The sequence below is a fragment of the Crocodylus porosus genome, unplaced genomic scaffold, assembly GCF_001723895.1.
Source record: "Crocodylus porosus isolate Cpor-Errol unplaced genomic scaffold, CroPor_comp1, whole genome shotgun sequence".
NCBI classification, from domain to species: domain Eukaryota; kingdom Metazoa; phylum Chordata; order Crocodylia; family Crocodylidae; genus Crocodylus; species Crocodylus porosus.
The window spans coordinates 59,798,384-59,815,601 of record NW_017728931.1 but is presented as its reverse complement, the minus strand read 5'-3'; the positions used below and the strand labels follow the sequence as shown (position 1 = coordinate 59,815,601).

General features: G+C 43.1%; 2 protein-coding genes across 3 annotated transcripts in view; one reads left to right on the top strand and one right to left on the bottom strand.

Moving 5' to 3' along the window:
* The window catches only part of ERP27 (endoplasmic reticulum protein 27), a 24,000-nt gene that overhangs the window by 4,386 nt on the left and 2,396 nt on the right, over window positions 1-17,218 (bottom strand). For both annotated transcript variants that reach the window (XM_019545172.1, XM_019545173.1), the window contains 3 exons: window positions 14,942-15,079; window positions 11,202-11,318; window positions 6,515-6,640 (listed from right to left, as the gene is read on the bottom strand). In XM_019545172.1, coding sequence (XP_019400717.1) covers window positions 6,515-6,640; window positions 11,202-11,318; window positions 14,942-15,079 — 381 coding nt within the window. The remainder of the gene's footprint in view (window positions 1-6,514; window positions 6,641-11,201; window positions 11,319-14,941; window positions 15,080-17,218) is intronic.
* Window positions 15,289-17,218, top strand: part of PDE6H (phosphodiesterase 6H) — a 47,300-nt gene continuing 45,370 nt past the window's right edge. The window contains exon 1 of the mRNA XM_019545178.1: window positions 15,289-16,207. The gene's annotated coding sequence lies outside the window, so the exon portion shown is untranslated. The remainder of the gene's footprint in view (window positions 16,208-17,218) is intronic.

The following is a 17,218-nucleotide window of genomic DNA, read 5'->3' as shown; positions in this document are numbered from 1 at the left end:
AGTACAGAGCTAAGAAGCCAATGTCAGGAGTTGAAAAACCAAGGAACCAGGAATAGGACTGCAAAGCTGGAATCAGGATTAGGAGAAGCAGAATGAGGAAGCAAGCCGGAAAACCAGGGGTGCACAAGGGGCACTAATCAGGCAAGAAGCAAAGTACAGCAACATACTATTGTTAAAAACAGGGGCATGAGCGATTGAGGTGGAGGCTGGTTTTTAGCTGCCCAGCTGTGGAAAAGAGCAGCCACAGGGTAGTTCATTAATAGAGGATGGCAGCACACTTTGACTGGGTATGTGAATTTCATTGCCTACCCTATAGCAGCTTTATAGCTGGTCAAAGTGACTGAAGAAGGTCAGTAATATTTTAGGTTATTTTTTCATCAAAATTCCAGTTTTTGATTATAAATTGCCCAAAAGAATAGTAATAAATGAATATTTAAGCACCAAAAATTGAGGGTTTAAGGTTGAAGCACTCAAGCAGTGAAGCTGGTATTTTTTTTCTTAAGTATTTATTTTCTTCATATGCACAAGACTTAAAGATAAATTAATAAACCAGCTGTAAGTGAGACATCAGCTAGAAAGCCTGAGGTCAGCAAGTCCCCAACTTCTGCCCTGGATGAATTTGATGATAAGAAAGTTACCACTTTTGAATCAAACTGAGGAAGCCGAGGTACAGCAGAAGTTCCTGTCCCTCATACGCATGACATGCCAAGAAGTATAAGATACCATATATTGGCTGTTTCACTCGACCAGTCAAAAGGAAATCTCCCATAGAATTTTAGAGGGCTATGTTGTCAGAGTGTCTAGACAACATGACTCCAGTGTGTTTTAGAATATCAAGTTCCCAATGAGTACCAGGATGTGGCATGAAATGTATTCCACAAGTAATCAGACGTAAGGGCTAATATGCATCATAGCCTGGATACTCCCCAGTCTTCTCATCAAGGACTGTGCAAATTACTGAGTGTTATTGTTTGGGAGCCTATGGAGTCGAGTATTTTGGAGGGAACTGATGGCAGTGCTCAGACTTTGAGACCTGATAACCCGAACAAACTTGTAGCTAAAGTACAGCTGTTCTCTAGTCAGAATTTCAGAGCTGTCTGGGATGTTTTTTAACAAAATATATTGTTTTAAATCAGAAACTCTCTATTAGTCTAATCAACACTTTTCAAGAAAAATAGAATAAATTAAAATTTTGTTGGGAAGTTCCCCCCAGGTCAACAATGGGAGAGTACAGAGTAACCTGGTAGCCTACCACATAGGCTGTGGGAGACCTGGGTTCAAGTTGTTATCTCTAAGCAATGTCTCAGGTCTATGAACCTGCTTTCCTACATCCAGGTAAGTAACCTAACCACCAGGATTTAGGAGCAGTCTCTCTTTCTGGTTCAGTGAATGGCTATACAAAATAGAATGGCCCCACCAGGACAGGCTGAGAAGTCAGTGGAGCTATGACAGTTTATATCAGCTAAGAATTTGGCCTTGTATATTCAATTATAAATCTAAAATTGAGCGTTGTTAAACTATAATGTATAGGTAACATACTGCTATGTCTCCATTCCCCAAATCTCTCTCAACCTTCCAACATGCCAGTGTCTGAAACATGCCTTCAACATAAATGACAACTAGTCAAAAGATCTAAAACACATGTCTTTAAATGCAGTACCACGACTGCATTGCACTTCTAAATTATAAAAAAGGTTTGCTGACTGTGTGATTCAAATAACACCATTTTGCAATTTGATGAATTGTTTCTGTAGAAGAGGGTTTGTCAAAACTCAACGTTTTCCCTTCAACAGGTAATTCCAACATTTCAAGAAAGTTTTTAATCCACCTTGGAACAAAAATGAGTAAAATTTTGAAACTTCCTTTGCAAAATATATATTGTTTTAAATTCCTTCAGAAAATTTAATTTTTCCCCCCATTTTTTTAAATCTAAAACAGAGTGGCCAATTGCTACAATTTCTAGGGATTCCTGGAGTTGCTCCAATTCTGAAGGATTCTCTAAACTGCTCAGAAAACCTCAGGAGCTCTCAAACACAGGAACAACCTGAATGCTTCCATATCATGGTACAGGGAACCTGGAAGCCCAAGGAACCCACAGTGAGCTGGAATTTCCTAGCTCTCCTCCATGGAGGGTGCAGCCTAGCAACTCAGACAACTCAGGCTCTGAACTGGGACTTCCAGTCCAGGGCTGCTGTGGTCCCTGATCCACAGAGCTGGGAGCCTAGAAGTCCTAGATCCTCACCGGGAACTGGCATTCTCAGGAGTTTCAGGTGCCTTCCTACAGTGCCAGGAACCTGCACCATGAAAGCCTTTTCTGTAGTCCAGGTTCTCAGGGTATTTGGGCTCCCAGGGTATCTGGGCCTCCATCCTTATGGGATTGGTGAAGTGAGTTTTTACAGCCCTGACATACTGCAAGCCTTTTCAGGCTCAGCATTTGAATGGGGGAAGGAAAATACAGCCATGAGTAATCTTTTGAAATGAGGCAGTTATTCAGATGAATATCCTTATTTCAGAACTCACTCTGCTGTTTTGACATGCAGCAATGTGGTCTACTTGCTGATCCTTTAAATGTAACCAGTGCTTTCAAGTTCATCCATCAGTAATTTACACAACTAGCCACAGTCCTTTTCAGAATTATGAGTATCAAGGCAAAAAGCCAAACCAGATCTCTGATCAGGATTCCTGACTGATCATATTTAAAGGCTGGATCTGAAACAAATCCTGCATTCATCCACATGTGATGCTGAAGGAGAAACCTCTTCAGCATCTTGACAGTAGGCAGCAAGGTGCAGCATTGCTACATCTCCTGAAAAAATACTTAACAGAAGTCCTAAATAGTTGTATATATTCTTTCTCAAGGATTCCTTCATGTTATATCTAACTCTGATATCAATGTTGGAATAGCTTGCTAGAATCATCCAAAACAGAAAGACCATTATGGTCGAGAAACTTGTTGCAGTTTTTCAGCATGTAAGTGAAGAATCTTATAAATATCAGCATGCAGTGTCACCAGCTGGATATCTTTAGTCAGAGGCCTGGTATTAGACAAAGTGCATCCAATTTAACTGAAGGACATGGCAATTAGTTGGATATTAGTTACTATTACTGAAATAGTAAAAATCAACTCCACTTTTGTACTTCTTTTTATGGAAAGAAAATCGGAAAAGCAGGTTGGCATCAGTGCCAGTCCCGTTAGCAAAGGTGGGAAATTCTTTCAGCTTGTAACAACTGATCATTAAAAATAACATAAGACTAGTCATTAGTTCCTTAAGAGGCGGTGACAGTTTGGCTACAGATCTCTGGCAAGGTACAAAAGTTGCCCATATTCACAATATTTGGATTTGCTTCTTTTAGCCATAAGTAAGATAGAGTTTCATTGCCCCATCATGGAGCTAAGTGTCTGATGATGAAAAAGCTACAGGGTCTCTGAATGGGCATGTTATGCGTTTCCACTAACTAGTGAGGCATGCTATATCATATTCCTGACACACAAGGCCGTGAAATGAAGCACTTGGCAGCCTTATTTTAACACAAGGCTTCTCCAAAGATAACAAGCAGTTTCTCATGCCTAGTGTAAGTACTTTGATTAATGTACATATGAAAAGGAACATTGCAGTCAGCACTTGCTATATCATTTTGTTAGTATGATCCAGGTACATCCCTTGCTGTGAAAGTTGTTGTTTCACTTCTCATCTTTTTTAGAAGATATGCAGCCACACAGTACTTCTTCATGACTCTTACCATGTGTTTTGCAACTGTACATGGTATATTGTGTTCAGCTAAAATAGAAAGAAAAAAAACCCCTACTCTGCTTCCAAGACATTTATTCTGGGTTGGCTTAATAATGTAACATCTGACACTTTCTTTCCGGCAGAATGCTTGGAATTTTGGCAGCGCCTTTCTGAACTGTTATGGGCTCGACTGTTATAGTACCCTCTCTGATATATAACAGAATCACTCCTGCAGCTCATAGCAAACATATATTTTGATTCTCACCTAACCTGTCACTTACTCAAAAGTGTTTTTCCAGCTTTTTCAAAAGTAGCACTTGTCTCTTTTTCTATCAAATCCTACTTTCTTCTTACTAGTTGAACTTCAGGCTTCCCCAACCAGCATTTTACAACCCACAGATTCTAATGAAGAGAAATGTATACATACATTACACACACATGCATGCACACACCTACACACTATACACACACACACACACACCATATTTCTCCATATAGGTCATTGTCGGTTGCATCCCTTGTTACAAGGATGGCAGTCTTCCAGTAAATAGGGAAGTAACTGGTGAGTCCACAGATAACTAAGGAGACCAATCTGAAATCTACATGTTCAACTGCAGATTTGGCAAATAGTTTAATAGATTTCATAGCCATTAGGGGCTGGAAGGGACCTCATGAGATCTTCAAGTACAGTCCCCCAACCATAGCCAGCAAGTCTGCTGGGGTCAAATGAAGTTCCAGGAAGAAGTAGTGGATGCAGGTGTTGCTGGGTCACAGCTCTTTTCTTTTGTCTCTCTTATCTATTTGCCTCCACAGTGAGGTGAGTGGTAGAAATAAATCAATGCCTTATTGTACATACAGCACTATTGGGGTGATTCAGTGCTTAAGTCTTCAAGGTATTGATATTAATACTGCATTACTTTAGATTGGCCTTCAAGGTGTCCTTGAATCTCTTTTTCTGACCATCTCTAGTGGACCAGTGGCCAATGGTGAGCTGGGAATGTAGGACCTGTTTTGGAAGCCAGCACTCAGGCATCCTAATGACATGTCTTGTCCAGTAGAGCTAGTGCTATATTAACATGGCTTCAATGTTGGTGGTGTTTAGTTGAGCTGCATTTGTTCTTCCATCCTTTCAATTGATATGAATGATTTCCTGAAGACATCACTGATGGTTACATTCCAAAACTCTCATGTGCTTCCAATATGTCATCCAAGTCTCTTCATTTGCATTAGAATGTATAGAATATTTTATATTATATATTCTATACATTCTAATGCAAATGAAGATTCACACACACACACATACGTGTACAGAGAGAGAGAATTGAGAGAATAAAATTGCTTCCAGATACTGCCTCAGCCTCTATTAGTTAGGAGACGCATCAAACTCTCTCCATGGGATGACTCAAACCAGAAGATGCCAGCCAGCCTGTATTTGTCATTTGGTTAGTACAGTCCTCCAGTTATGTATAGCACTGGAGTTGTTTGTGATTTTACATAATACAATAAGTCCAATCTCAAATACTTCAGCCTTCTTTTTACTTAGACAAATTATCATTGACTTTGATTTGATAGGAATCTTGATTGAGTATTAAATAACTAAAAACTCAGTAAGAACATCAAGATTTGGTTTGCTTATAATTAATAAACTGTTTGGACTTCAGTAGATTGCAGTGTCTTGTGAAATTTTATTTGGAAGGTTAATCCTCACTAGTTCAGATGTAAGCAGCTCACGTGAGTGGAAAACTGGATGAGGTGCCATAAACAAATGATGATAAACAAAAAGGCACTGAGTTAGAGAAGCGTTCCAGTGGAGTCCAGGAAGGGGGTATGTTTGGAGATATGTATATAAAAAGACAGGGAAAAGAAAACAGTCTCTTTAAAAGGTACTGGTGAGATCATCTACCACACCCAGCGTTCAGTGATTTACTAGAGCTGTTTTGGAAATTTCCAAAGAAACAGAGTCACATTGATAAATGTCTGTTGAAGCAGAAATGTTTTGCATAAACTTTTTTTCTTTCTGGGTTGTTTTTTTTGTTTGTTTGGTTTTTTTTTTTGGGGGGGGGGGCCATTGAAAAATTACTACTTGATTTCCTGCCAGCTGGTGGTAACTTGGTGGAGAGTCCAGGCTTCCAAATCCAATGTAGGCCAACCATGCAGAGGAAATCTCTCTATAGCATCCCCATCTGTACTATTCCCTCCCTTGAAAACTCTCCCTGAGCCCTAAATTGAACACTCGCAATGGACCCACCTGCAAATCCTCAGCACAGCCGATTACAAAAAAATCCTTTTTCTTGGGACTAATGAGAAGGATAAGGGTTAACTATCTGTATTGTAGTAATAATGCTGTCCATTGGTATATAATGTTTTTCAGCCTCTAAGATGCTGTATATAGAGAAGTCATTACTCACACCAGTGAAATGTAACCATCGCTAGGATGAACCATGGCAGCTATTTGTGGTCTCTAAAACAGTACAAGGCAACAATGTAGGGCAAGAAGCAAAGAAGAACTCAGCATCCATTTGAATCTACAGGGTGATTTTAAAGAGAAAGAATGTGTCAAGCATCTTCCCTGCAAGGTGATGAACAAGAGGAGGAAGAAAACATTTGTTCCCTCTCGTGAACTGTCTCCTACCTCCACTTAACTACCCTGATACCTCTCCTCTTCTCCTATCTGGTCTTTCTTCTCCCCAGGTATGTGATTGCCTTCCCTGGAAGAAATTACTGCTCCTCCCTCCCAGAGGAATCCACCCTTATAGTATCTTTTCCCCTTCTTTGGTACTCACCTTCCCTCGGAACAATTCTGCAGCTTCCTGGTATTTGTGCATTCGCTCTGTATGCTCCTTGGAAGTCTTGTCTGTGAACAGGAGGAGGTGGATTTGGACTGTACTGTTGAACAGCCCTATAGCAGTCTGTCAAAGACAAACAAGCCACCAACACACAGACACAGGGAGATGTGACAATTAGATCTATTGCATTTGTGGCATTATCAGAAACACCAATCCCAACATCCCAGGTGAATTCTCTCAGCAGATCACATCTGTAACCATGTTTGTCATTTTAAGCCAGAATCTGGAGATATGCAGCCTAAGGGATCCTCAAGTCTGAGTAACTTCTGGGCAAGGGTTTGGAGGCCATGGGGCAGAGGTTTGGGTAGGATGTTCAGTGAGTTGGCGAGGAGACATTCTCGAGACAGCAAGTTGAAGTCCAGAGGGACAAGGAGCTGGACATGGAAGGCTAGAGTACCTAGCTCTCCAGATGAGGCAGTGAATTGTGGTGACTGTTACCTGGAACCAGAGGACACAGGGAACTGAGATCTAGGAATAATGGCAGCAACGACCTTGGCGGAGTTTGTTGTATTAACCAGGAAGATTTCTCCAAAAAATTATTTTCTTTCTTTAACATTAGCTGGATGTGGTGAAGTTGGGCCTTAAACCCCTACCCTCTTAAAAAGGAATAACAACTTGTGGGTTGGGCAGCTGGGATTGCAAAGAGTTAACCCTCCATTTGCAAGGGCTGGCTCTCACCATCCAACCTCAGGGATGGTAGAAACCAAGCACACACTGGCCCTCTGTGAAGAGACCAAAGGTTGGCACTGCCAGTGGAGTCTCTGCGCAGTCTCTAGTTGGTGGGCAATTTGTCATCTAATTTTTCCCCCTCCCGTTTCCTGAAATGCAGCAGCTGCTCCCTCAAACTAAACAGAACTCTGGACAGCCTGCAGCTGACCTGCCGCCTCTCCTGTGCCACACAAAACCACAGGGAGGTAGGCTGTATAAATCCCTGCCAGAATGTTCTGTGAAGGAGAGAACAGTATAAGCAGAGTCCAGGATTAATAAAGGAGAGGTCAGTGAGTACATTTATGTAATAGCCTTCCACTTGGGAGCATCAAGCCTCATACAGTGTGGGAGGTCCCAAATATCTGGAGTTTCACCTTCTGAGCCTATTTTCTAGTGGACATTCATCCGCTGCATTGTCCCGCCACAAGGTGCAGCATAGATACGGAGGAAATCATGTCCAAAATAACTAGGAAACTACAAATCAAGAACGGAGGGTGTAGGAGGCACTTGGGGAAGTGGACAGATTCATAGATATGGGGTCAGAAGGGACCTTGCAGATCTTCTAGTCTGACCCCCTGCCCGAGGCAGGAGAGAAAATTGGGCTCAAATGACCCCAGCTAGGTAATCATCAAGCCTCTTCTTAAAGACCCCCAAGGTAGCAGCCAGCACCACTTCCCTTGGAAGTTGGTTCCAGATCCTGGCTGCCCTGACCATGAAGTAGTGCCTTCTAATGTCTAGTCTGAACCTACTCTCTAACAACTTATAGCCATTATTCCTTGTTATTCCAGGAGGCGCTCAGGGGAACAAGGTCTCTCCCATTCCCTGCTGGTCCTCCCTAGTAAGTTTATAGATGGCCACCAGGTCCTCTCTCAGCCTTTTCTTGTGAAGGCTGAACAGATTAAGGTCCCATAGCCTCTCCGCGTAGGGTCTGCCCTGCTGTCCCTGGATCATACGAGTGGCCCTCCTCTGGACCCTCTCCATGTTGTCCACATCCCTCCTGAAGTGCGGCGCCCAGAACTGCTTAGTGCCGCATAGAGGGGGAGTGCCGCAAAGAGGGGGAGTATCACCTCCTTGGACCTGCTTGAGATGCATCTGTGGATGCATGACAAGGTGCAGTTAACCCTACTGACTGTGTCCTCGCATTGGTGGCCCATGTTCATTTTGGAATCGATAATGACTCCAAGGTCTCTTTCTGCCACCGTGCTTTCAGGAAGAGAGTTCCCCAGCCTATAGGTATACTGCTGGTTCTTACTGCCCAAGTGCAGCACCCTGCACTTGTCAGTATTGAATCCCATCCTATTCTCATTTGCCCACCCCTGTAACCTGTCCAGGTCCAGCTGTATCCTGTTCCTCCCATCTAGCGTGCCCATCTCACCCCAAATCTTGGTGTTGTCCGGGAATTTAAACAGGCTGCTTTTCACCCCCTCATCCAGGTCACTAATAAAGAAATTGAACAGTGTGAGCCAAAGGACTGAGCCCTGGGGGACACCACTGCTCACATCCCTCCAGGTCAAATATGACCCGTCCACCACCACTCTCTGAGTGCGGCTCCTCAGCCAATTTGCTATCCATCTGACTGTGTGAGCGTTAATGCCACAGTTGCCTAGCTTTTTAATGAGAAGGGCAGAAGGTGACAGGGCAGAAGGTGAGGTGAGTGATCATGGGGGTCCATTAAGATCGTTGCCTGAGAGGGCCAAGACCTAGGTTAGCTGGAGCTACTGCTGGGAAAGCTATGAAAGCCCAAGAAATGGGTAGGAAAGAGGACTCATGGGGCCTAATCTGACCCATGCGAACTAATTTTTGTTCAGGCCTATAATGTGTTAAAATGAAACCAGTTTATGAGCCTAAAATAGATTTTTGAATAAGAAAGATTGAGATAAAGTAAAATACAGCACTTCCAAAATAAAATGTACTCTGTTTTGGCAGACTGCACCAGTGAGAACCCTGAGAAACCAGGCCGAAAGTAATGTGATTTTTTGTCAGTTGCCCAGCACTGAATGGCACTAAATTGGGTACCAGGGGTACTGCAGTGGAAAACTGGTACAGTGGTGGTATTTTCAGAGGAATGAAATAACACATTCTCACTTCAAGTGGACTTGGCTAAGGAGTCTGGGGAGTGAGAAGCTGGAAGAGGACTCTGGGACTGAATAGGAAAAACATACTGTTGCAGATTAAGATTGTAATGTATCAGCAGATCTGTGTGATGGCTGACAGCTCAAATAAAGCATAATTAGCCAGCAGATACAATTCATTGCCAAAAGATACAAGTAAGGCTAAACCCTTAAAAGGGTTCAAAAAAAACTTGGTCCTTTATAAGGATAATGGAAACATCTACTGCTACATTATATTGTATTTGGGTAGTTTGAAAGAGATACAAACAGAGCTTGTCAGGAAATGATTTTCCCATCCTGGGAAAACTTGTGATTTTGATTTTTTTTCCCCCATCTGTTATCAGGACAAAAAACCAAAACCTCAAAAAAATTTGCAGAACTGAACTCCCAGAACATTCCATTGTAAAACAGTAAAATATGGGGTTTCCAAAATAAAATTCACTCCTCTTGGCAGGCTGCATCACAGTAGCAACCCCGAGAAACCTGGCTGAAAAGGATGTGATTTCTGTCACTTGCCCACCATGGAATGGCATCCAGTAGGAGTCTGCTCAATTTTGCCATTTGCCATTGCCATTGCCACTCACTGGTGAGAAGCTGTGAATCTGACAAGAATTGTCAATCCTACTCTACAGCTTCTAGGCTTTTAGGTCCTTGGCCCCTCTGCAGCCAAACTGTTGGACTGGTGGGATTCAAACACCCAGGAGAGCACAGGAGCCTGGGAAGCCCTGGGCCTTTGGTAGCCCATCTGGTGCGGTGGAGAGGCACTAGGGGTCTAGAAGCATCAGCTCAGTGGGCTGCCAAGCAGCAAGGTGAATGAATTCATCTAATGTTAATCACCACTGAACAAAATTGGCAAATTGCAATGATACCAGGGTTTCCTGTGGAATGGTTCCAAACTTTTATAGTTGCAAGCCTTCATGCTTGGAGGCTTAACCACACAGATTAGAAAGAAACATCTCCTATGGGCAAGTTATTCCATAACTGCTTTCTTCAGGGGTTTTTGCATCTTCCCTGATGCAACTGGCACCAATCACATCTGGAGACAGAAAACTGGTTTGGATGCCCATATGTCTGAAACCAATATGATAAACCCTTTGTTCCTGGAGACAGAAGGAGGCACTATTGACTGTGGATAACAGTTAATGCTAGAGCTGTGTACATAGAGACAAGTTTGCATTTCCTTTCTGACCTCTGCTCTGTGCCTAGTAAGGGTATGTCTGTACAACACAATGCAGAGCTATCTAAAAGTACCTGAGCTAACTCTGAATGAGCTAGTTTGGGTACCAGGAGCAGTGCAATCATATTAACCAGACACTCTGCTGAGGCTAATTAGCCATGCTGAGCAGCAGTGTTAACCCTGGTGCAATTTAGCACTAATGCAGCTATGCCACTTCCTAAACTGGTTCTTTCAGAATTAGCTTGGGTATCTCTGCATGGCCCTGGATTGTGCCACATGGACATACTCTGCCAGAGTCTATAGATGCCATTATAGACAGACACAAATGGAAAACTAAAAAATATCCAGTGTGCGGCTGTGGTCACCTGGAACAGACCACGGAACAGATAGCAACTCAATGCCCGATCCACAGATATGAAGGAGGTATCACAGCAATACACTCTGCTGCTCCTTATGCAATTATCTGATTCAACCATCTAAATGTAAAATTATAGTTGCTGTTCTATATCAGCCATATGAAAGGAGAAAAAGATCACACTATAACCCCCAAATCTGAATAACTGCAAGGCAGATAGAAAAGGAGAGGGAGAGAGGATGCTGGGTGAGGGTGATGCAGATCATTAATTACCACAGGGTTGTATTCTGTCACCATACGAAGTTCATTGATCTGAATGAAGCGGCCCATCCTGGTAGCGTCCATTTCTTTGCCATCTGTGATTTCCAAGTCTTGCCGATTCTCATCGACCTGTGGTGATGCCAGACACCTGCAGTCATATTGGCCTCAATACAATAGTCTCCTCCCTACCTCTACCCAGAGACACAGGTGGGCACAAATTCTTTGGTGCAAGAACTGATGTGAGTGGTGTGAGCCTGAGGTGTGAGCCTGAGACTATTAGGCCTACAGTTCTCCCTTGGAGCTGGCCTGCCCATCTTGCTCTTTTTTTTCAGTCTCTTCCTTAAGCATCCCAGCCAAAACAGGACAAGCTTCATGAAGTAAAAGGAAACCATCAAGATTTTAACATCCCTGTATCTTCAGCACAGGCAGCTCTGGAGCCAGGGAAGATTAACTGATAACATTTAGAGGGATTCAGGAAAGAGAATATTAAACAAATCTAATTCCCTACATCTCTCTCATCCTTTTAGAAAAATCCATCTGTTTATTTTATTCCATCTAAAACTAATAAATGCTGGAATGGGCCTGTGTAGATTTCCTGGAAATGTTATGCAAGCAAGAAATCTCTCCAATAAAAAGAGGATTTTTTCCAGTACAGCAGGAAAAAAAAATCAGCCTGGAAAACTCCAACTTTAGAAGAAAATCCCCTCCCTCAACCTCTACCTCCCTTTCCTAAACCTCCTTTTTCCCCAACCCACTTACTCTCACCACCATTACTTTTTGGAAGCTATTTTATTAAGGTTTACTTTAGTCCTTCTACTAGCAACCAGGTATTGAGAGAAGGAAAACACTGAATAGACAAACTCCAAAGTATGCCAGGTATATATATAGTTACATTACAGGAGTCAGCTGAATTGAGACATTGCAATGTTGATATTTAGTACAGTATGGTTCAGTTGATCCCTCTTGGACTTAATCCCTTGTTTATAAACATGTGCTTATCTTATGGAACCTAGGAGATGTCTTCATGCAGACCCCATATTGTTTTAAATGTGTCCATATGTATGTTATCTTTTCCAGAGCCATGCAGTCCCCTTCTTTTCCATTCTGTGGCCACTAGAACTGTCTTTGATCTAGTGTTTTGCTATACTCCTCCTGACAGTACTACTCGTAAAGTAATGAGGTCTGACTCTTCTCCCACTTACACTACTGTAATCAAGAGCAAGCCCCTGAGGCCAAACCAATGCAAATGATATCAGACAGATCTTTGGAGCTGGTCTAACCTCAGTCAAAGACAATGAAAAAACACCCATTTATTTCAGTGGGGTTTGTTTTTCAACCTATTGATTTCCATTTCTAGAAAAGCAGAACCCAAACATACTCTTGAATGATACAAAGATTACACCTTATGAGGGAGATAACGGGTCCTGTATACAGAGATGACCGGAGGGGGGTGAGGGGCCCAAGGGCAAATCATCCTGAGAGGCCCCTTTAACACTGCAAGGGGCCACAGCTGCTCCGCCTGGTACCCACCCAGCTCTGCAGGGCCCCCCAAAATGTGGGGCCCAGGGCAGTCATCCCGATTTTGTCCCCTCCACAAAGGACAGCCCTGCCTGTATATAATAGTTTACCTTAAAACAGGATGTTTCTATCACTTCATACAGTTACATTCACTTCATTATGTCTTTTTTTTTTTGTATTTATCAGTTCAGTTATCTGGCATTAACCAACATAACTCCATTAACTTCTCTGGAGTAGCATCAAGTTCCACCAGCTGAGACCCTGATCTCTCTGACAGGCACAGAGTTTTGTAATTTTAGGTTGTTGCCAGTCTATACAAAACTAAAGGACCATTGTTTGATTGCCATCATTTTGATGTGCTAACATGTCTTCCCATTCCTTGGATGAATGCTGTATTCCACATTTGTGGTTTATGTTCCAATTCTTTTTTCTTTTCTTTTTTGATCTGACCCGCACCTCCTACACAAGCTTTCAGCAAAAAATGTCTCAGTTGTTTAAACTTATTGGAGCCTGGGAATCACACAAGTGAACTGTCAACCACATTTTAAATCTGGATCAGGGATTTGATTTCTTTCTGGTTTTTTTATGAAATGATTTTTCAACCCCAAAAGCAGAAGTGCAAACAGGGACAATTGAGGATAATCTGAATTCTGTATGTCTTTTCTTTTGATAAAGCAGCCTTCCACTTTAGCTTTCCTCCATTTCTCCTGGTGAGGAAAACAAGAGATCCTTAAAAGTCTTGGAAAGAAAATCTTTGTAACCCAGCAAGCATAGACAAGGTGAGTTTTGTTTCAATTCTCAGCACCTAGTGACAGTAAATGCAGTCTCCATTTCTAGATTGCATGCAAAACTGGATCATTCTCTTCACTGAAGCAGGAACTGAAATCTCCCCCTAGCCTGTGAACTAGATTTCTACTAAAGCTCTATGCAGGAAACAATTAGGGGACAAAAAGGAAATAAAGAGGGCTTTACATTAACTTGCACCCTCTGGGTTCTGGGGCCTGCCAAGGAACAAACCCTGAAACCTCTCTGTTGTGTGTTCCACAAGAGCTGTCTGTAGGCCACTGCAGCACTCCAGAGTAGCAAGTGCTCTATGCTCCAGCCACACCTCTTCCCTCCTCCTTTTCCCCTCTTCCATGCCACTCCCATGCCCCTATATAGGGGTCAAGGGGAAAGCACCCTATTATACTCCTATATTATCATAGAATCAGAGAAAAGTAGAGTTGAAATGGACCTCAGGAGGTCATCTAGTCCAACCCCCTGCTCAAAGCAGGACCATCCCCAAATAGATCATCCCGGCAAAGCTTTGTCTAGCCGGGTCTTAAAAACCTTCAAGGACGGAGATTCTTCAACCTCTGCATAACCCGTTACAGTCCTTCACCACCCCCCCAGTGAGAAAAATTTTTCCTAATATCTAACCTAAACTTCCCTTACTCCAACTTGGGACCATTGCTCCTTGTTCTGTCGTCTGTCACCACTGAGAACAGTCCAGCTCCATCTTCTTTGGAACTCCCCTTCAGGTAACTGAAGGCTGCTATTAATTCCCCTCTCAGTCTTCTCTTCTCCAGACTAAATAATTCCAATTCCCTTAGCCTTTCCTCATACATCATATTCCCACAGTCCCCTCACCATTTTTGTTGCCCTCCACTGGACTCTTTCCAATTTGTCCACATCCTCTCTGTAGTGGGGACTCCAAAACTGAATACAGTACTCCAGATCTGGCCTCACCACTGCCAATTGAAGGGGAATAATCACTTTTGCTGGCAATGCGCCCACTAATGCAGCCAGCCCAGAATGTTGTTAGTCTTCTTCACAACAAGAGCACACTGTAGGGTCATATTCAGCTTATTGTCCACTGTAACCCCCAGCTCCTTTTCTGCAGAGCTGCTGCTTAGCCAGTCAGTCCCCAGCCTGAGCATGGAGCATTCCTGAGCGGGAAGATCATCCAGCCATGAGGGTCCTGTATATAACAGCAGAAGCTAGTGACCATGGACAGCAAGAAGCCCTAGAATCAAGGCCTTGCTTTCTATAGACACCTCGGGCCATTCACGACTAGAGATCATCAGGTATTGTATGACTCATCTGTCTGTCTTAGATCTTTCTCCATGTCACTCTGAATGCATTCTATGAAAGGAGAAAAGGAGAAGACTTCTAGATCTTACTGATAGAAAATCTTATTTCAGTGCATTGAGCAGTGCTAATAGAAGGAATCTAGAGCCACAAGGCTGACGTACCCTGCGGAAGATGGAGATGGTGTTGATTGTGATGTTATAATGCGACAGGACCTCAGGGCTGGTGCTGAGTCCAAAGGGCACATCTCGGATTTTTCCTACAAGACTACTGAACTCTAAAACTTCTGGCTTCTCTGGTTCCTGAAAAAATAATAGAGAGCGTGGAATAGAGGAAAAAATGGAGAGACTGACAAGAAGAGAAAGAAAAAGGATGGTAAAACAAGAAAGAGAAGACAGAAGAAAACAGAGCACATGGGAAAAGGAGGAGGAGAGAGGAGAAGAAAGAAACAAAAAAAAGTGAAGAAAAGAGGATAGGAAAAAGGGAGAAAATGAATCAAGAAAGTCACATTAAAAAGAGCTGGAGATATTAGTCCAAGCTTACTTCTCCCTTCTTGGCTTTCCCCAGCAGGCTGCAAAAGGGATTTAGGAGGGAGAACAGTGACATCTCCTGGCCATTTTTTTACTAGCACAGGTTTTCTCAAAAAATGGGCCACTTGAAAACAGAGGAGCCTGTTTGTCTAAACATCTCCGGAGTCTCACCACCCAGACGTGTTCTCAGTCCACCTCCACATCCTATACAGACATCCTGGCAACTTATTTCTAGCTGTGTGTGCAGAGCTGTGGGGATAAGTGGGGAGGGACATGTTGGGAGTTAAAAGGCTATGGGGAATAAGGAGAGGGTGTGGGGAGTCAGGGCATTTACTAGGGGCCAGAAAAAAGGAAGAAAGAGAGCCAGATAAACTGGCAGAGCTCAGAAAGAGGGAAATGGAAGGCCAAGGAGGCCGCTGTGTGTGAATGAGAGAGAGAGATGGATAGCGAGGGATTCTGTAGAGCTTGTGTATCTGAATCCACAGTCTGGCCGAGCATGAGGAGTGGGAAGCAACCGGGGCCACATCCAGTAACACCATCCAGTCCCTCCACTCTAGCACTCACATAGAATCATTTTTCTTCACATTTGTCGTCTCCCTTCCTCCATTCTCACTCTTCCCTGCACAGCATGGGTGTGTATGGGTGTGCATGCATACAAACAAGTCCTCAAACCTGGGCTTTAATCACCTTTACCCCGCACCTTTTCTCCTCATTGCCTTCTTTCTCTTACTTCCAGGACAAGATGAGGCAAATCTGTCATTCTCCCCACCCCAAACGTCTAGAAGACTAGCACAGAGAAATGGGGCAGTGTAAATCCAAGAATCAATGCTTTCAGCCCTTGTGATTTTATCACAGGTTTCATTTGAACTCAGCGCCCTAGCTCTGGCATCCTCTGATGAAGTAAGAATCATCTCATTGTTTTCCTTCTTTGTCTAACCACTTCTTTTTCTTCTTTGTATAATCAGAGCACTTGCAAAAGCCCTCTCTAGCACTTACACGTCTCTGTCGGTCATTTCCATTCCAGCCTCCTCTTGTCAATGACATATTTTTGCATTACTTTCATTTATCAGACTTAAAGTCTCAAGGTCTGGAGTTGATTTCAGATGGTTGCTTTGTTTGTTTGTTTTTCTGGATACAGAAAAGCTCTGAACAGAGTTGGTTCAGCTGCTTAGGAGAATGGAAAAAAGACATACTTCCCTTGTTCAAAGAAAAACAACTATTGGGGCCTGTTTTAGACCCGCTTTTGCATCAAAATGGCTTTGTCAAGAGACCAGAAATCCGGCTCGGATGATTCTCAGGGAGTTTGAGCTCTGGAGCATTGCAGTGGGAAAAAAAAACTGGGTTGCAGTCAGGGCAGATTCTGAGCCTTTGAACATCTCACTTCTCACGTACACACAGGGCTTTTCTTGCGCTGTTTTTCCCTGTCACACTAAGTGAAGGGAGGGCATGTTCCATATGTGTGTGGCTGGTTTAGTGATAGACTCAACCATGAACAAAAGGTTTGAGGAAGAGAATTGCTTTACGGTACGCAGTGACTCACTCCAAATGTCAACCACTTCACTCAGGGTGAAATCCGTTTGCACACAAAGAACAAAGGCAAACCCTAGATAATACTTAAGCCCTGATAAGCCATGACATAGCACATAGGATTTGTACCAGCCCTTGGTACAAGAGTGGCTTTCATCCATGTGCACACTCTGTACTGTTGGAGTCAAATACAAATAGTGCCAAAAGAGAGAAATCCCAGGAAATCCAGTAAAGCTGTAGTCTGAGCTTGTGAACTGGGTAACATTCAGAGGCAGAACCTGTCAGAGAAGTTCACACACACCCTCAGACTTGTCTCTGCCCCTGGTGCATATGCATGATTCTTTGATCACCTCTTTCTGAAGCTGTGCAGCCTTTCCTCTGAGT